This window comes from Cydia splendana, chromosome 8 (assembly GCF_910591565.1).
Source record: "Cydia splendana chromosome 8, ilCydSple1.2, whole genome shotgun sequence".
Taxonomy (NCBI): domain Eukaryota; kingdom Metazoa; phylum Arthropoda; class Insecta; order Lepidoptera; family Tortricidae; genus Cydia; species Cydia splendana.
Window position 1 is genome coordinate 1,287,636 of NC_085967.1, and position 19,576 is coordinate 1,307,211.

The 19,576-nt window shown below is 38.7% G+C and overlaps 1 protein-coding gene across 1 annotated transcript in view; it reads right to left on the reverse strand.

The window, feature by feature from the left end:
- The window catches only part of LOC134792619 (uncharacterized), a 77,380-nt gene that overhangs the window by 38,238 nt on the left and 19,566 nt on the right, over positions 1 to 19,576 (reverse strand). The window contains exons 2-6 of the mRNA XM_063763864.1: positions 18,978 to 19,068; positions 13,313 to 13,363; positions 4,719 to 4,834; positions 920 to 1,126; positions 588 to 740 (exon numbers count right to left, since the gene is read on the reverse strand). Coding sequence (XP_063619934.1) covers positions 588 to 740; positions 920 to 1,126; positions 4,719 to 4,834; positions 13,313 to 13,363; positions 18,978 to 19,068 — 618 coding nt within the window. The remainder of the gene's footprint in view (positions 1 to 587; positions 741 to 919; positions 1,127 to 4,718; positions 4,835 to 13,312; positions 13,364 to 18,977; positions 19,069 to 19,576) is intronic.

Sequence of the window (19,576 nt, forward strand, 5' to 3'; positions counted from 1 at the left end):
TACATAGTTAATGACAGTCAGACTAGTCAAATATTCGGCACCGGGCGCACGCAATTTTTACCGTGGCGAGAGGTCCTCCGTCGCGCACAGATCCATTCACCTAAGTCACTGTACAGTGTACACATCATATTTTCATACGAATTTGATATGAATTCGTTAATGGTGGTCGTAAGGCGGTGCAGAGTTGGCTTAGATGGCATAGTGATGGACCCTTCAAACAAAGATGAAGAAATTTTTAGACTCAAATTATTAATAAATTAGGTAACAATTCACGAATTAGACAATATTCGAAGTACCTATAGCCTCACACATCTATTAAGTATATAGACGAGACGTGAGCTATTTAGATGATTTATCAATTCCAACACACCCTGTTCAGCCGCTAACAATATAAATTACGACTATTTCCCAAGAGCGGGAACACGGAAACGCCACAATAGTTAATTCACGTTAAAGGAGACGACATGGGCGTAGACACGATAAGTAATCTAGAGTACAGCCAACAGCAGAAGTTTTACATTTTTTCATATTTTCTTGGCCGAGTTCGGGCATGGCGATTGAATTTATGTTGCTGATGTCAATCATACCTGTAGTAGGTAGCGTCGGCGCGCGCGGCGGCGTCGGCGTGGTCGATCAGCTGCGCGAGCGCGCGCGCCTGCTCGCTCAGCGTCAGTAGCTCTAGCTCTTCTCGCCCCAGCTTGTACTGCAGCTCCGCTTGCTGAATCCGTGTGTCGATGTTGCTGGAATGTATGTCAGTTTAGTAATTTACAAAAGAGACACATACATTTATTTAGGGCATACATATGTTATTAGCATTCCAATGAGGGTGCAATTTAATCAAAAGTAGGGAACGGGGTGTCTTCTTAAAAATATTCAAAGTGCCTTAAAATACTCCATTTATTTGCTATTAAAAACTTACTCAGTAACATGTGTTTTTTCAAGCCGCCGCCTCAACTCCTGTATGTTAGCCCGGCGCGCGTCCAGGTCGGCGCGCACGGCGGCGGCGCGCTCGTCTAACGCGCGCCGTTCCTCCGGCGATAACGCCGTTGGCGTTTCACGCCGACCGCCAGGCGAACCGGGTGCTAGCCGCGCCGCTGCGAGTGACGCGCTTAGCTGCTTCTTTAGACTGTAGAAGATATAATTTACTATTAAGCCTAAACTTAGACAACATATTTTACATATCTACATTGGGTAATGTTCAGGTCACAGACTAATCGGTCTCATTATTAGGGATGTACCGACTAGTCGGGAAAGCCGACTATCCGGCCACATTTGTAGTCGGCGATTAGTCGGCGACTAGTCGGCAAAAATGGCCGATTAGTCGGCACTTTATTAGTGAAAGAAAAACAGAAAAAAAAGAAATCAACAGTCAATATTTACCATATGTTTTATGTTTATTTTACTAAAATACCTATTCAGGGTGCATACGAAAACTTTTGTTCATATAATTGACCGTTTGATCGTTATCATATGTTGGTGGGATCTTGTTTTTCTCTACAGGGGCCCGATTTTTGAATTTTGACCGCTAGATTTCGTGTATTTCGTTCAATAATATCTCCACTACTATATAGGCATTTAAATTCTACGAATAGAATTGAAAACGAGTGGTCAATACCACTCGATTCCATATTTCTATCGCTCGTATTTCAAAAATGAGCATTTCGCCGTTTTCCACCGATTTCCGAGTGACGAAGTCGAGCAATCGAAATTCAAAAATCGCTCCCCAGGCCCCAATTTCACCACGGTGACAGGTGCGACAATTGTAAAACATCACTGTTGCTGACGTCACAGGCATCCATGGGCTACGGTTACCGCTTACCATCGGGCGGGCCGTATTCCTGTTTGCCACCATCATTGTATTATTAAAAAAAACTTTATTATATCGGAAAAAGACAGATATTTCTCTTGCTAAGTTTATGACAATTGTCACAAGAAACACGACAATTGTCACGAAATTCCGACATATAACTCATTTCCTGTCAAGATTCACCGACAATTCTACAAATATGTCGACTAGAAAAAATAATTCTTGTTTCACGACATAATTGTAATACATACAATTGTAGCAAAATGCCTGTCATGTTTGTAAGTATGGGGCTATTCATAAATTACGTCATTTCAAATTAGGGGGGGGGGGGGGTCTGCACATCGGATGACGGTAGCATGAGGTAGGAGGAAATGGGGTCATTTGAAGCATGATTTTTGGATGATTATAGGGGGGGGGGGGGGGGGTCCAAAATCGTCAAAAATCGATGACGTAATTTATGGACAGCCCCTATGTCTATAGAAAATATTTTATAAAATTGTAATATGTCACCTGTCGCTTGACAATTGTCGCTCGACATATGTCACTGACAATTGTAGCCGTGGTGAAATTGGGGCCTGGTCGATCTCAACTGATTCTCGTGTAATTTCATGTGCAAGTTCGATAGTTAATTTTTTTTATTATTATTCAGTTTTTGTTTTTTTTTAATGGTCGAGCCATGAGGAACTAATTATGTTATTGCAAAATTTAGAGACTTAGGGCACGTTGCTCGTAAAGACGCTGACCACAGGGGATAGGTTCTTAACTGGCGACTACTTACGGGAAATAGAGCCTTGGAAATACCTCCTACAAGCTGTACTGACGGTCTGCTCAGGATCGCAAAATAAAAGAACTAAAGACAGAAATTGAACGAGGATTCTTGTGATAGGTCTTTGAACCTGTAGAAAAACACCTTTTAGCCAAGCAAGATATGATGAATAGCGCAACCAAAGGAGCAAAACTATTGTTTTTCACCTGAACTTATACGAAACTAATGATCTGGCCAACTAGCCGACTAGTCGGCCGACTAATCGGCCATTCGAGCGCCGATTAGTCGGCTAGTCGGCCAAATCAATAGTCGGTACATCACTACTCATTATGTATTGTATAAAGAAGTAACTTTAGATGGACTTTTCCGTTTGGGCTGGTGGAGTGAAAAAAGTTCACATGACATTTTAGCTCGACTATATTAAGACGCTCAACACCCCACATTAGGTGCCATTTTACGTGCAAAATGCTACGCTAGCGTCGCTAACTTATGTCTATATCGCCTTACATTAAAGCACATAAACAAAATACAGTCGAAGATGGTCGAGACAGATTATATTTTTTTGAGAAATGAGATCGTGTGAATGGGAACTCTATTAGCATAGAAATGATTCGAAAGAGTAGATCGATTCACTAATTTTAACTAATAACCTAAACCTTGTCTTTACATCTACATATCAATTACCGTAAAATGGGGTGAGTAGGGTTCGCGGGGAGAGTTGGGTTATGAATGGGGAGAGAAGGGTTGAAAGGGGGGTGATATGGGTTTTTAAGGCTACTGCTACAAAAATAATGTATTCTAATTTAAAATGGAGCTATAGTAATTACTCATAATAATAAAAATTATCCGACAATCTTCCAAAATCACCTTTGTATGCAAACCCAACTCACCCCAAATACGAGGGACTACGGGGTGAGGTGGGTTTTCCTGTTTGTCGTCAAAGTTATGAACTACCCAAAATAAAATAAAAACTAAAATACAAACATCCGGAACACTTATTATATACACCATTCAGTTTGCATATGTAAAAATAAAATGTTATCGAGGTTTGAATGTCAGTTTTGCGCCTACTCACCCCATTTTACGGTATCACCACAGCATAACTAATAGTACTACCGATATCACTACGTATGAAAACTTCTAAACAAAGTGACAGATCTTGTATTTTCTTTTATTATTTAATTATTAATTTACTCCCATGTGAGATTTTATTATTCAAATTGCAACGAACATTATTCTCGGCATTACGATATCGTTACATGAATTAAATTTCTACCTGCGGTTACCTACCATTTTAACCCTATAGGTACTTACTTGTACCTATAGGGTTACAATGATAATTCTGTAAAACTTTCTCTAAGGGCTTTATATAAATTATAATACAAGGCAACAATACTGTAGAAATCGTGCGGTATACGGAAAGCACGTTTCCGGCCAGATCTGGCCATATTAGGCTGACACTAATTGAATTTTCTCAGGTTCAGTGGGAATCAAGCATGTCACTACACATACACAAGCAGGACATTTCTATGCTTTAAGCATTTCTCGATTTTCTAGAATATGGTGCTTTCCTTTCTCCGTCCGTAATATTTGGTACCGCTCCTCTTGACGTAAACGTAGAAAGCATGTGCTGGATTTGCTTGTCGGTTAATCCGTCTTTTGGCGAGATAGAAAAGACGCTTGTTTATACATAAGTGTTAAACCATTTACACGCCAAGAACGCCTAAAGACATCGTGATAAGTTGTACAAACGGTGCAAAGAACGCTATGAAGATTTATTGCAACAGTCAGCGACAGAAACGTAGGTATATGAAAAATTAAATGTTTGAAAAAATCTTGTTATTCTATTTTCACTTTGACACAGTTCTATTTGACCAAGATTTAAATTTAATCTGAAAATCGTAATTTAAGACCAAAAAAAGTAAGACAATATTGCCAGTTTTTACTAGCGCGTCTTGTATTTATGTAAAAATAAGTAAAAAAAAGTACTTTTTTAAATCGTAGGAGTAAAATTACCAATAAATAAATTATCTTTTAGCGTGTTTATTTATAAAAAGGAATTTACTATTTTACAAACAAATTATTGCAGTGGCAACATTGTCTTACTTTTTTTGGTCTAAAATTACGATTTTCAGTTTAGGTTACCTGTGTATAAGCGCATCCTTGTCACTCAGCGTGGTGCGCAGCGCGTCAAGCTCACGGGAGTCGCGTCCGCCCGCGCTGCGCCGGCGACCAGCCAGCGACACTTCTATGCTGGCCATCTGAAATAAACCGTACATTTATTTAATATTTTAGTCACCCATGACCCCTATCCGACAATAAGTTCTCGAATACGTACAATGTCAAAATTTGACATTAGCAATCCACAGATAGGTGACAATTAAACTAAACCGAACCACCCCGAGTTCAGAGTCATTATAAACCGTATAGGAGTAATAAAACAAAGTTGATTTTTGTTTAATTATTTTTTTCATGTAAGTAATGAGTTTTGTTGTACCAAATAATATTAGGTATCCACAGTTGATCGAATCAACATGTAATAAAATCAACTGTTGATTTTACGTGGATGCGAAATCCGACAGTTGTACATGTCGAATTTGGCCCCATATTATATAATAGTCACAACTCCGTTCGTTATTAGAAGGGCGTACCAAAGAGACAACGATCCTTATTTGTAGAATGAACAAATAAGGATCGTTGTCTCTTTGGTGTGTATTCTACCAATTCACTGCCTAATACATATCCTCCTGTGCACTACATTAGCGACAAAGTTACGCTAAAGCTAATACAAACTCACAAGCCTTCGGCCCTTCGACATCGGCAGATAAACTCTTGCGCATGATAAATGCCCGCACCGATAAAACAATAGGGAACATTTGTGGATCAGACAAGAGCAGTCTTTATTGCAATGATAGATGGATGTTAGTGAACGCAATTGTATTGTGGTGGTGTGGTTCTAAAACACCTACGCCTTGATCACAATGCCCCATAACGCATTGCTAGTATGTGAACACCTACGAGTATAGTATAGTATAGGCAAAGATATATGTAACTCCGTATAAGATAAATAAAGTCTAAGAAAAAAACGTGCCTCGGAAATCAAGAAAAAGTCATTTTCGAATAGATGGCGCCATACCTTTAGCCTATTCTCGGCTAGATGGCTTGACGACACCGTTTGATATTTAACAATTTGAACACATATCAGTGAACGAACATGGGTCAGCATGGAACAATAAAAATTAAAAATCTTTTATCCGTATACATATTAGGTCCTTACCTATGAAATTGGCGTTTTTGTTCATAGATATAAGTCTGATCCTAGTTTTTTTTTTTTTACAAAAGTACATACACAATTACAATAAAACTACAGTGCACTCAATAAACAACGATTTTACATACAATTAATTGTTATTTTTTATTGTTAAGTGTTCAGAATTAAGCCTTGAAAATAGGTCTTTTCATGTGCTGTCGGTTCGAGTATTAAAATTACTTATATTTTTGTAATGGTACCAATTTTCAAGAAATGGAGATATTGAAAACATACCTTAAAGGTGTCAAAAATTACTGGAAAAATTTTGTTTGGTTTGAATTAGCCATCAAAAAAATATCCGCAAAATTAATTGTATGGAAATTCGTGTTTCGTTGAAATTCTCCGAACAAAACGCCAATTTCATAGGTAATGACCTAATATTTGGATGAATTTATACATTTTCAATTTCATTTTAAGTTGTAATCGTGTGTCGATAGATGGCAGTAAACGTACCGTGACTACAAAATGTACTATGGCAATAGCCCTCTATACTATCTATTCTCTTTGGTATAGGTATCACAACTGTCTCATTTTAGATCTTTCAGCTTTATATACGGTCTTGTAGCTTTTCTTAGCTGTTAATAGAGTAAAGCGAAATGAATGACAAGCTGTCCGGAACTGGGTAATTTATTTGCACTTCTATTATATATGCAACACATAATGCATAGTAAATTACAAATACTTTCTTTAGAAGAGTCTAATAAACGTTTATAGTTAGACCAAGATAAGTCTGCAACGATTTTGATAGCACACGCAGTGCAAGTGTTATTTTTAATATCTGGAAGACCGAGCGTTGCACGGAAAACATATAATAACTCAAAAATGCGCGTTTTCCCAGAGATAAGACCTAGCTAGATCGATTTGTCGCCCCCAAAAACCCCCATGTAGCAAATTTTATCGAAATCATTAGAGCTGTTTCCGAGATCCCCGAAATATTATATAGAATTTGTGAAGTAAAACTGACTAAAAGTAAAATTAAAAGACTATATATTATTGAATAGTGTTGGAAAAATTACATGATTTTTTATTAACTCCAGTTACGATGTCGAGGCAGCCGGTATGAAAACTCTCATTGATTTAAAGAAAATCCTGGTGGTAAGTAAATAAGAAAATAATGAACGTAGGTATCATTGAAAGCACTTAGCGCCGAGCATAAACAAAAACTGTATCTACAAAGCGTGAAAGCAGTACCTCGACTACATTAAAAATAACTAATCAACATAGGTATAAACACTTACTATGCCTAAGGAAAATCTTGCCGAGTCTACTTATCAAAACTGAAATAGTAAATGCAAATACAAGATCAGACCCTTATTTTGTTTCATGGATAATAGTTTGATGAACGTGTTATGGAGTTGAATTACTGATATAAACATATAAACCTCCTGTTCCGAGAAGCGAGTGCAGGGGGTCTACCGCGATCCACGTTCGACGTGTTGCCTCTCTGTCGCACTTGTAACATCGTACGTAAGTGTGACAGGGAAGCAACACGTCAAACGTGGTTCGCGGTAGGCCCTCTGCTAGACGCTCGTTACGCAAATGATGCGGCCATTTTCTTATTAACTATAACTACACCGTTTTACTGCGACCAAACTGCGAAATTATGGCACCCATCAACGTCTTTATTGCAATGACATAAAGTCGATTATGCTGTGTGTATGTGCGGATTGTTACAGATTTATATTGGTATAGTTTCGTATTTAGAACGCGCGAAGTGTAAAAAGGATAACTGTTTCGTGATAAAAAAATAGACTGATAATTTGCTGATAATTTACTTATGTTTTAGTTATGATATGATGATAAATTATGGAGAATAAATTACAATGTACCCATCTCTTTACTGACGCTGTGTGCCTTCGTTTTAAAATTTCTAATTATACTTACTTAAAGGTCATATTTTCTTAGAAATGTTACATTTATGATGATATTTCCACACTTTGTCATTACAAGTGCCATGTTGCAATACGTTGGTACCTAACTCAATTCAAAACCGATAAGTATGCCCGATACGAACTTTAAGATACGTCAATTAATAGATCTAGAAACGATATGGATTAGACATGTCAGTGTCAAATGTGACGTTTTTGTTTGAAGAACGTAGAGAATCAAATTTCCTACAATTTTTGTCCTCACGGTTTTACTGTAAAATCAAAAATGGCCGAGTTATTCAAGAAAAACCGTTTTTTTTTGGAAAAAAAAATTTTTTCGAATATACGCAGGAGCCTGATTCAGTCTACTTTTTGAATTTACAGTATTTACACTCCCAGTGACCCCCCCCCCGAGCGACCTAAGAAAAAAAAATCCAAGAACTAATTATTCACGGGTAGGGTCGGTTTTTTGGATATAATGACTGTACTATATCTAATCCATATCGTTTCTAGATCTATTAATTGACGTATCTTAAAGTTCGAATCGGGCATACTGTATGCTTTCACTTGCATTTTGCTGAACATCTTGAACAAAAAGCCCGATCGTTCTCCCAATAACATTAAGCCGGTAATCTGAAAGCATATTTCAACGTCTCAATTAACGGCACAAGCCGTTGTTGCCATCTTACTGCGGAAACACGATCATAGTATTTTTGCAGTACTTTGTGTACACAGGGACTAAAAAATAATTCTATGTAGGTTGTAGGACAAGTAACCGCCAAAAATACTTTTTGATACACACTTTTATTGCCAACTGTACTTTCTCTCCTTTGCATGTCTATTAAGTACTTCTCGAGATCTTTGAAATGAGCCTAAACTCAATGTTTTTATATGTTTTTCCATCGAAGAATTCCTTTGGCTAGGTACCTTCCGACTGCATTATCAGATCAGCTCCATGTTAGCATACTCGTATTGTTGCATTGTCATCGGAAATATGGAAGTATGCGAAATTTCAGCTATATCAGACCAGAATTGGTTCAAATTTAAGTAACAAGATTTGAAGCACCATAGTTACAAAGAGATATAGGTATATACGCAGTGAAGCTAAATAAAAGTGTGTAATAATATGCTATATCTTAGACTTCGCCTTCATCTAATCTACAGGCGTCCAGCAGGGGCCCTAGCCAAGGTGACAATTGTTGATAGAAAACGCCAATCGAAACTTCAATAATGTATGGAAATAGTCTCGTAGCATCTTGTTGCATTATTTCTTTTAATTTGGTGTTTGTGGATTGTCATATTGGCCAGGTCTTTAGCGAGGTCTTTATTGGCATGGATTCAAAATACTGTTTATAATAATCGTATCTTCACTGTACTAAAAACAGGCACACGCATTAGTATGCATTCCGCGGTCATAAATATATCATCCCGATGCAGTCTCGTGCGTTACCTTTATTGGGGCTGATTGGGAACCAGTTCCACGGCTATTCCAATCGTTTGTCGACGAGAACCTGTATTAAGAAAGAGTTTTTTTTCGGAAGACGTCAATCGATTCTATTTCCCGTGAGATTCATATCTGTAAATAATCCTTGTATCCCAGAAACTTTTGTAACGCGAAAATAGATCAGGCGAGGCGAGGCGAGGAGACTGCGAGTAAAAATAGTGTCACACGTGAATTTTACGTTTTCATCACACTTTATTTGGTTCGAAAAACATATTATAACTAGAAATATTCTTTGTGTTCCGAGTTAGGTACGTGTAAATTGTAAGCCACGTACCTCGGGGTCACGTTTAGATCGGTGGTTTGAAGAGCTCAAATCTGCGCGTCGTTGTGAATTTCTCGGTCGCGCTCAAACAAGAAAATAAAAGCAACCGCTCTATTCAATAAGTTTATGCAAACATTTTTATACGTTTTTAAAAGTCCTTTGCGAACGGTAAATATCGTAAATGATTATAAGTTTAGCAGATTATGTGTGTGTGTGTGTGTGTGTGTGTGTGTGTGTGTGTGTGTGTGTGTGTGTGTGTGTGTGTGTGTGTGTGTGTGTGTGTGTGTGTACACGTGTGCGTGCGTGCGAGCGTGCGTGTATGCGTGCGTGCGTGTTTGCGTGCGTGTGTGTATGTGTGTGTGTGTGTGTGTAGTGAAACTACCGAGTCATTTATCATGAATCGAAATAATTATCAATATTTTTATAGCGCGGATCTTATTTTTTTTTTCTTTCAAAAAGGAAGGAATTTATATACAGAGAAAATGTTGGAGGTCTCTGAAGTACGATTATAGGTGTCACCACATTACGTACGATGTTAGACGTACGGGTGCCAGTTTATCGTAACAGTAATATCAAAAAGCAGGACACCATGCTTCTTTTTCCGACTCAATGTAATAATGTCAAGGTCTGCTTTGTAATGGAAACAATAAGTATGGCACAACGAGTCAGCCCCTGGCCCCTGGCAGGCGGTCTAAACAATGCTATTAGTAAATCACCGTGCGTTAATCATGACCGCGCATGCGCCCACCAACTCACCCGCCCACACGTATTTTGAATTCGATTTGTACTTCAAAAACTATGTACTTAATCACACCTAGAGTCCTATTCATAAATAATTGGGAGCCATTTTTGGGAAATTTTTAGTATATCTTGACAGTTTCACGTAGGGCTCCTTTGCGTCGCGCAGTCAGCCAAACAACAAATGATTTAACGAAATCATACTTAGTTGACAGAGCAACGGAGAAGCGCGATCTCCGTTTCAGCTTGGAAAAAAATGCTTTTGTATGACCGACTGTTCTACTCTACAGATCGCTTTTCTCAACTGATCCTCATGACATTTTATGAGCAGGTTCGTTATAACACATGGTTTTTTTTGTCAATTTAGTTTTTCGTTTTTTTTTCATGGGGTCATGGGGGTTCGCAAGGTCTACGGGCCCACAAAGCCACTAGTTTTACTACTCGCTTCGTGCATGACTGTGGTGCCGATGCCGCCCTATTCTGCCCTCTAGCGCTATCTCAAAAACAAATGATTTTGAAAATGGAATTAAATATAAGAATATAATATGATAAATGAATTTTCTTTTGAGATAGCGCTCTTTTATTGGCTTAGCGGCAGTATTGGTTGTGCGACATATTGCATATTTGACAGTTGGCAGCTGCCAAATAGTATGAAGATGTCGTATTTTCAACTTCATATTTTCACGCTTGTATTACTACCACCAACTTCGCCAATAGAAAAGTCTAAATATAACACAATAAAGGGTAAACAGTATTATAGGCAAAGAGTTGGATGTTCCAACCGAGTAGCTAAGGTTTCCGTCCCATTGTTCAACGGCCTGTTGTTTATGGCATTTCCTTTCCTTGGTAATTAGGCACTAATTAAGCTAAGCGTCCGATGCCCTCGACACAGTTCAGTTCATTTATGTGCGAACGACGACAATTTAGAGTTAGATCAAGAAAAGTCTGCAGCGATTTCGACTGCCCATGCAGTGCAAGTGTTATATTAAACGTCAAACTTCTATGAAATTATGACGTATAAATAACACTTGCACTGCGTGGGCTATCAAAATCGCTGCATACTTTTCTTGGTCTAACTCTAGACCATGTCTCATGCGCCAGTAAAGCTCTTCGATGGTATCGCAAGTTTGAGTGTTAAGGCCACTTTTCTCAAATAATAAAATTAAAATAAAAGCTCTCTTTCACGCAACCGCCAAAAGCAAAACTGCACTCGGTTTAAAGTTCCAAACACCATCAAATCTATCAATAGTTTTTATCTACTATATATTCCATTTACATGTTAATTGAGTATGTGATTAAGGCGTTTGTAACTCTCCCAGCTAGGTATTGTCAATTTTTTCAATCGAACCAAAATCATAACAATCTTTAAACTCTGTATTCAGAGTTTAGGTATAGTTTCTTATCTAACATATTTTATTTGCTGTGTTGTGCGGAACCTCACGCATATTTATTTATTTTAAAAGCAAAACGGAGATACATCATCATTTTGATAAATTACCATACGTATAATCGAGCACTTAAGTCCCATTTAATTGTAGGCTAACTGTACCATAAATACCAGTATTTAGAGAAAGTGTACCAGCGATTAGTGTCGTGGTAAACGGAACATTCGTTTGTTTTAGATAATTCGTATGGTGGAGATTACAGGCTGCATTGTATGTGATCGGTAGATTGTAGCGCTGGCAGAATTGAGGCCGTGTTCATGACGTTTTAATTACAGTTCTTAACATCTCGGCTACTTTACAGAGGTCCTAGCCACGATAGCAATCGTTGGTCGAAAACGATGACAAAACTTAAAGGATGACTCACGCAAGACCGGGCCGTGTCCGGGCCGGAGCTTCCGGCGCATCGTTTTCTATGGAAACCATCAAGTGATCGCCTGTCATGTCATAGAAAAGTAAGTTCCGGAAGCTCCGGCCCGGACACGGCCCGGTCTAACGTGAGTCATCCTTTAATAATGTATGAAAATACTTCGGTGACTTTTCGTAGCATCCGTCGTACATTTTTTTTTCATTTGGCTTTTTATCGATTGTTTAAAAAAATATAATAAGAATGTGAGACATAAACATACATACATGCGTACATTTTGGGGAATTGTTGCCTGAAAATAAAGTATTTACCATTTAATAGTTGTACGATTTTAAATGCAAAATTCTACGGATCGCCATATCACAAGCCACGCGATATCGCAAGCTACAATTAAAATATCTGAACACGCCCCTTATCGGCAAATTGCAGGGTAAGACATAATACCACTTACGCATGTGTAATGTTTTAGAGATGAATGTGCCGTCCACACTGTTAACGGACAATTCGTAAACCGTATTGCAAATGTATAAGATCCACCGAACGTAATCGCAAAGGGGCCATTAAGGCCTGGGGCTTGAGTTTAATAATAGCTGGGGTATTGGCAGAAGACTTCAGCTGAATAATTACATATACAGCTATAGACGATTTGAAAAAACAGTAGTGAGTGAATGTGATTTAGGATCACGATATTTACCTAAGCTAAAACCTTGTGTACTCGTAAATATTTGAAGACCGTCTATGAGGAGCGCCAAAGAGTACTTAGAAAGAAATCTAGGCACAATTGCCTAGCTAGACTGACCTTATGAATAGCGCGTTGAAGTCGTTTATATGAATAAATCGTTAAAATTACAACTTTACAATATGTATACAAAATTTACAATTTCACTCTGGACATATTCATACAAACCGTACAAACCTTATCTCTGGTACTTACCGATACATATTTATATGTCATGACTCATGGGAACTGGTGCCAATGTGGCATGTTCAGATAGATGTATATGGATTTTTTCTATCTGAAATGTCACTGTTGACAGCAGGCAAATCATATCCACAACCGTTTGTTAACAAGAAACTACTATCTGAATACTTGAATAGGCCTCCATTTCATCATTTCACGACGGAGCGTGCCGATGCCGACCAGATATGACGGGTTACGAATACAAGCGAAAACACGCAGTAACCAAACTACGACCTTATCTCTTTACAACAAGGTTCATGAAAGGTCAGCTCTGCTGTGGTACCGACCTTGGCCTCCAGGCTCTCGAGGTTGACGACCCCGCCCGCTTCGAGGGTTTGCTGAAACAAACAAACAATCCTTTGTTAACTAACATACAGGTTAATTACGCTTTTTGGAAGGTCAGCATCAATAGCTGCGGATGAAATGTGTTAAGAGTATCTGCCACCATGGAACTCCACGACTTCGTTTGCATGTTATCTTAGCGCCACTTGCACCATCGCACTATATAATCCGGGGTTAAGCGGTTAAACCGTTAACCCAGTGTCAAATTGTACTGTAACCATGGGAACTCCAGGTTTAACCGGTCAACCCGGGTTAGTGGAATGGTGCAAGTGGCTCTTACTAGTATAGTCTTTAATACTTAAACTGTGAAAGTTTCATTGCTTATAATAACTAATCTTGTTTATATTCTCATCCTCAACACACACGCAATAAAAGTAAATTAGATAGTAAGGGGTCATCCATTAATTACGTCACACGAATTTCTAGGTTCTTTGACCCCTCCCCCCCCCCCCCCCCTTGTCACATTTGGTCACATTTGGCAAACCCCTCCCCCCTAGTGTGACGTCACATTTTTTCTACGAAATCGCCAAATCGAATTAAGTAAGTACCTAAGTATTATTAATATTTTATCAAAATATTTTTGACGATATAAATATTAGTAATTTTATAACCCAAAACTGCTTAGGAAAGAAAAATAAAAAAATAAAAACGATTATCGTTTTAAAAACTTGTTATTTAAATGTACAGCGAATAAAATAATTTAAAAAAAAATTTCGGTTACTCATGAAGTTAAAGTGACGTCACAAAGTTTGTGTCTCCCCCCTCCCCCATGTCACAATATGTCACATTTTCTTGACCCCCTCCCACCCCCTAAACGTGTGACGTAATTAATGGATGACCCCTAAAAGTAAACTATAAAGTTAGCAATTCCTTATATAATTTATAGTAATAAAGCGTGTTGGAATTTCCTGTATAGCTGGTCCTATTATCGGTTGTACTACTAATAGTGATAGTGCTCTTTCACGCGTATCAACTGTTTTGTTGATTATATTAGACAAAAAATAATTGGCAATAAATGTAATGTTCATTAGCAGGCATCGTTAAATTTTATAGCATTTTCGGTGCAGCGGAGTGGTGTTAACGGAATTGGTATAAACAATTTCAACCCTAAAGATTAATTAGCGTTAATTACGTTAATATTAACCAATTTACCATTTCAGTTATTATAGAATTATCTATACCAATTCCGTTAACACCACTCCGCTGCACCAAACTGCTATAAAATTCACGATATCTGTTCATTAGATTATTATAAGAGTACCTAATAGCTTATTTAAAAAAATCAAAATAATAATGCTAAAAGGCGTTTCATCCGTTTCATGGCACTTTTTCATTTCTAGCCTTATTTGATTGTTTCTCATTTTTTTGCTCAATTTTATTATTTTTTGTCGATTTTTTTCCATCAGATTTACGTAAAATTATAAAAGAGGTTTTTTTAAAATAATTTAACACGTTATAAATGTCATACATAAATTAACAGTAAACAATTTAGCCAGTTTTACTACAAGCATATGCGGCTAATCGCCCTACTTCTGCGGCAAGGCAAGACGGACCGGATTCGCCCGGAAGAGAAGTCTATAAGTACGAGTAGTGTAGTGTAAGTACACGAGATACTCGGGAAGCGACGAATTAACTCGTAGATACATCCGTGCCTTTAAGAAAGCCATCCCATTAATGTACACACCTACTAGTTTCTCGAGTGTTTTAAGTTTTAACCACAAACTGCATTATTTCGTATAGAGAAACTGCATGCGATCTGCTACATTATACCTACTGTAGTTTTGATTTATTTACTTAAAAAAAAATAACGCAAATTACATCATCTAGAATCTAGTAGGACAGTGAGTATTATAAATATCTTCTCAGAACTAGTGATAGATACAATGAAGGCAAACATTAAGGATTATTTTGTCATTTTTATCAATGCTACAAATCGTACAATATCGTACAACCAAAACAGCGTAAAGGTGACAGTCCATTTCCAACGACATCAGTACTACCATTCATTTTACTATGGAAATCATGAATCCAGTATTAAACTGGATTGGGTATGAGTGGTGGGGATAACTGACAGAACGGGATAGTCGTAAGACTATCCCGTTCTGTCAGTTATCTTTCAGTATCTTTCAGTAGGAGTAGCAGAGAAAACGCTATCATTGTTTGTCCTTATCACAGTCTCACGTATTTTTTGTTCCCCACCATTTTTTTTGTATGGATAATGGTGGGCAACAAATAAATTCGACCAATCACAGTGTCGCATTTGGGTACGTTTTGTCCCTCACGGAGGCACGCGTATACCACTTCTATACGATCCTACCTTCTATGATGGAAATTGTCAATAACACCGACACCTTCCTACTGGTAGTGCAGTTCGGCGGCCTGCAGCATCGTTGCTATTGCAGTAGCGGGAAATGAGAAATGTTACTGTCATTGCTGTCTTCGCGACGCTCAAAAGGTCATTATTTTAAGTAGGTACCTACGTCGAGCGGAAGCCATTGCATCTCCCTGACTAACGCGTCAACAATCAATGGCATTGTTTAGCAAATCGCGTGACCAGACGAGGTGACAATGGAGCATTTGTTACAGGCGCGCGCGCGCGGTAACTATACTGGACAGTTTGATACTTTTAGCACTAGCTCCATTATGGACATACAGCAGGAGCATTCCACGGGCTGTCCCGTACAAACGCATTTTGTTTCGTGTATTTGAACTTTTTTTTTCGGGATTTAAATCAGATTTTTTCTGTGCATATTTTTGACCATTTGTCACAGAAAAAGAAACTCCTATACCTGTAAATCTCCATAAAATTGGCGTTCGTACGGGACAACGGTAGACAGTTTCATGGAATGCTCCAGCAGCAGTACCTACAGGATTGATGAAAGTCTGTATTAGATTCCGTTTAAGTTTACTTTGCATTGACTTGAACAGAACAAAGTGAGGGCCTGTCATCATAAACGTCATATTTTCATAGAGTCAGACCGTGAAAAGTCTGCAGCGATTTTGATAGCCCACGCAGTGCAAGTGTCATTTTAAACGTCAAACTTCTATGAAATTATGACGTATAAAAAATAACACTTACACTGCGTGGGCTATCAAGTCCGCTGCAGACTTTTCTTGGTGCGACTTCTAGAAATTTGTCATTAATTAAGACATAATTATTCCCGCTATTTAAATTGCATCTAAATCTCATAATACATATATTTCTCATAATGAATTACATCTATTTAATTTTATTTACATCATATTGATCAGATTCAATGTTATATATACTTACTGAAATAAGATTTTACAGTACATATGGTCCTATTTTCCCGCACTAGTGCGTAAAATAGCACTTTTCGGGCGATGTCAAAAGTTTAAAGGGCCATATGTACTGTAAAACGTTGTACGATACACATGCGAATAGGTAATTCGCAAGTCGTGTCGATTTAAAACACTCCCTTCGGTCGTGTTTTCATTTATCGCCACTCGTTTCGAATTTCCTCTTTGCACACTTGTATCGTAAACAACTATATTATGCTTTTTGTCCTCAAATTCATCCCCTAAGATTGAAAGTGACTTTTCGCGGCATCTGTCATCCCGATACATACTTTATTTTCTTTGCGTTTGGCATTTTTCGATACTGTAGGTATGATAGTCATCTTGGCTTGCCTCCCTGTTCTCAAAACTAGCCCATATGGGCTATAATTGCCTGGTTCTCATGGAAATAATGCGGAAATAGCCGCACCCCTTTTCACATCCCACTATGGAGCATTGTGCGAGATCGCAGACGTCAATTAGAGAGAGGAACACAGCAGCATTATGGCGGCGTCTTGTCGGAGATGGTGTTGGGGTGCGGGGACTGACATAATTTCGGTATCATTTTGATGTCACAATGTAAGTTTGAATCGGTCTCTTGGTGCTAATATTTTGTATGTGTAACTGAGGCTTTACTCCTAATGCCATGGAGGAAGCCTGCAGCGCGCACGATCATTAACGTGATAAATGGGCGTAGTCATTAAATACCAGATTCTGTAGTAATTAGTGGAATGAAGACACAACGCTGCGGGGAGCCGGGCAGCCATCTTAGATCAAATGCAACGATGTACCTAAGCGCTCTTCGGGAATTAAGTACCTATACCTAAGTACGGTACCAATTAAAAACCGTAGGATAACACGATGTTTTTGTATGTTTGTTACGTGGCTACTCCGCTCATACTGAACAGATGTTGAAATACTTTTTTTAATTAAAAGAAAACCATCATCTTCCTCGCGTTGTCCAGGCTTCTTGACATGGCTTATGGGAGCCTGGGATCCGCTTGGCAACGAATCCCAAGAATTGTTTTTTATTTTTTACGGAAGCGACTGCCATCTGACCTTCCAACCCAGAGGGGGAACTAGACCTGATTGAGCTTTATTATACCATGAACAATAAGTATAATATAACGGATCACTCACTTATTTTAATTGGGTACTCACGAATAATAAGTAAGTACTGTTTCTCTCTTACGAAATTCGAGCTATGTGGATATATTCAAGCTAATCAGATGTGAAACTATGTATGCCCGAACGCTATGTTCCTATAGGTATCTTGTAAGGATTGAGATTTCAAACAAACAATTATAACTTTCCGTTTATACGTAAAGTTTAAGATATTTTCTCAGACTATTTTTAGTAAAAATACTTCAAATAATTCATTTTTTACAACCTTCACTACAAAATACACGTAAAGCAAGCGCGCTGCATGCGAGTCACGTAGCATTCGCGATCGTAAATGTAATCTGATCATCGCGGCTAATTGCTCGTACCGATGCCGCCATGATAGTGCATGGAGCTATTGTGAGTGATCAGCTACGGCGAGGCTACGGTACTGCTATACATACTGGGATAAGCTTGTAGGTCTAGTACTTATGTGTATTTATGATAAGGATAAAAGTAAGCTATAATAATATATAGTACTAGCGACCCGCCCCGGCTTCGCATTCGCACGGGTTAACAAATTATACAACCTCCTCCTCAAGATCCACTCTATTGATAGGTGAAAACCGCATGAAAATCCGTTCAGCAGTTTTTGAGTTTATCGCTAACAAACATACAAACACACAGACAGACGCGGCGGGGGACTTTGTTTTATAAGGTGTAGTGATGTACATATAATGGGGAGTCTTCCGAGGAATTGTTCGGATTAATCCCTGCGGCTTCTTTCCGCTATCGCTACGCGACATTTCCATCTTCACCACATATATGGTTGGCAGTCCTCAACTGTGCGTTTCTCCAGAAACTTCCTGCCACACAGCTAAACTGTGGAATGAACAGTCGCTCGCGGTATTTCCGCACCGATACAACCTTTCCGTACTCCCCATCCTAAATGCCAGCAACACACTTGCAAACCCTCTGGTGTTCCTGTTGTCCATAGGCGACAGTAGTTGCTTACCATCGGGCGATTCGTCTGCTCGTTAGCCTCCCAGGTATATCATAGAAAAATTTCACTATTGAAACCGACGTTTGACACGAATAGCGGTAGGTACCCACTATTTATCATTTGCAACGCTCGTGCTCCTTCATGTGAGTATTCCATCTACCCCATTTGTGAATTTGATAGCAACTATTCAGGTATTGGTAGACACTCACCAGAGAAGCGGAGCGCTGCTGCTTGGTGAGGTCGTGGTCGCGGCGGCGCCGGTCCTCGCCCGCGTCCGACAGCTGCCCCGACTTGCGCCCGCTGCCAACCAGAACAAAAATAAAAACATGATTAGTTATTTGTTTTACAAGGGGGCTATTGTTTAAAAACTGCTTGTGCTAATAAGTATTGATACACGGCGAGCAAGCGAAAGTTTTCTAAAAAAAATGAAATCTTGAGTGCTTCAAGGACCAAGGCTCAAACAAACTTCACCGAGTGAAATACAAAATGTTTCACCACACCAACGAGAGGAAAATACTAACTGTAAAACATTAAAAATCCAATACCATTTGTATTATAACGTTATTAAATGTTTATCATTCAAAATCATAACCTTAAAGTAAATTCACCAGCCAACACTGCCAGCCGCCTGAACAGGCTGAGAACTGGACATGGCCGCTGCAAACACACACAAATGGGGATGGTCGGCATCCCCACTTTGCGAATGCGGAGAGGAAGAGCAGACCACCGAACATATCTTTCAACTCTGCCCACTCCACTCATATCCTGGGCCTGCTGAGGACCTGAACACCGTAACGCCTGACTTGGT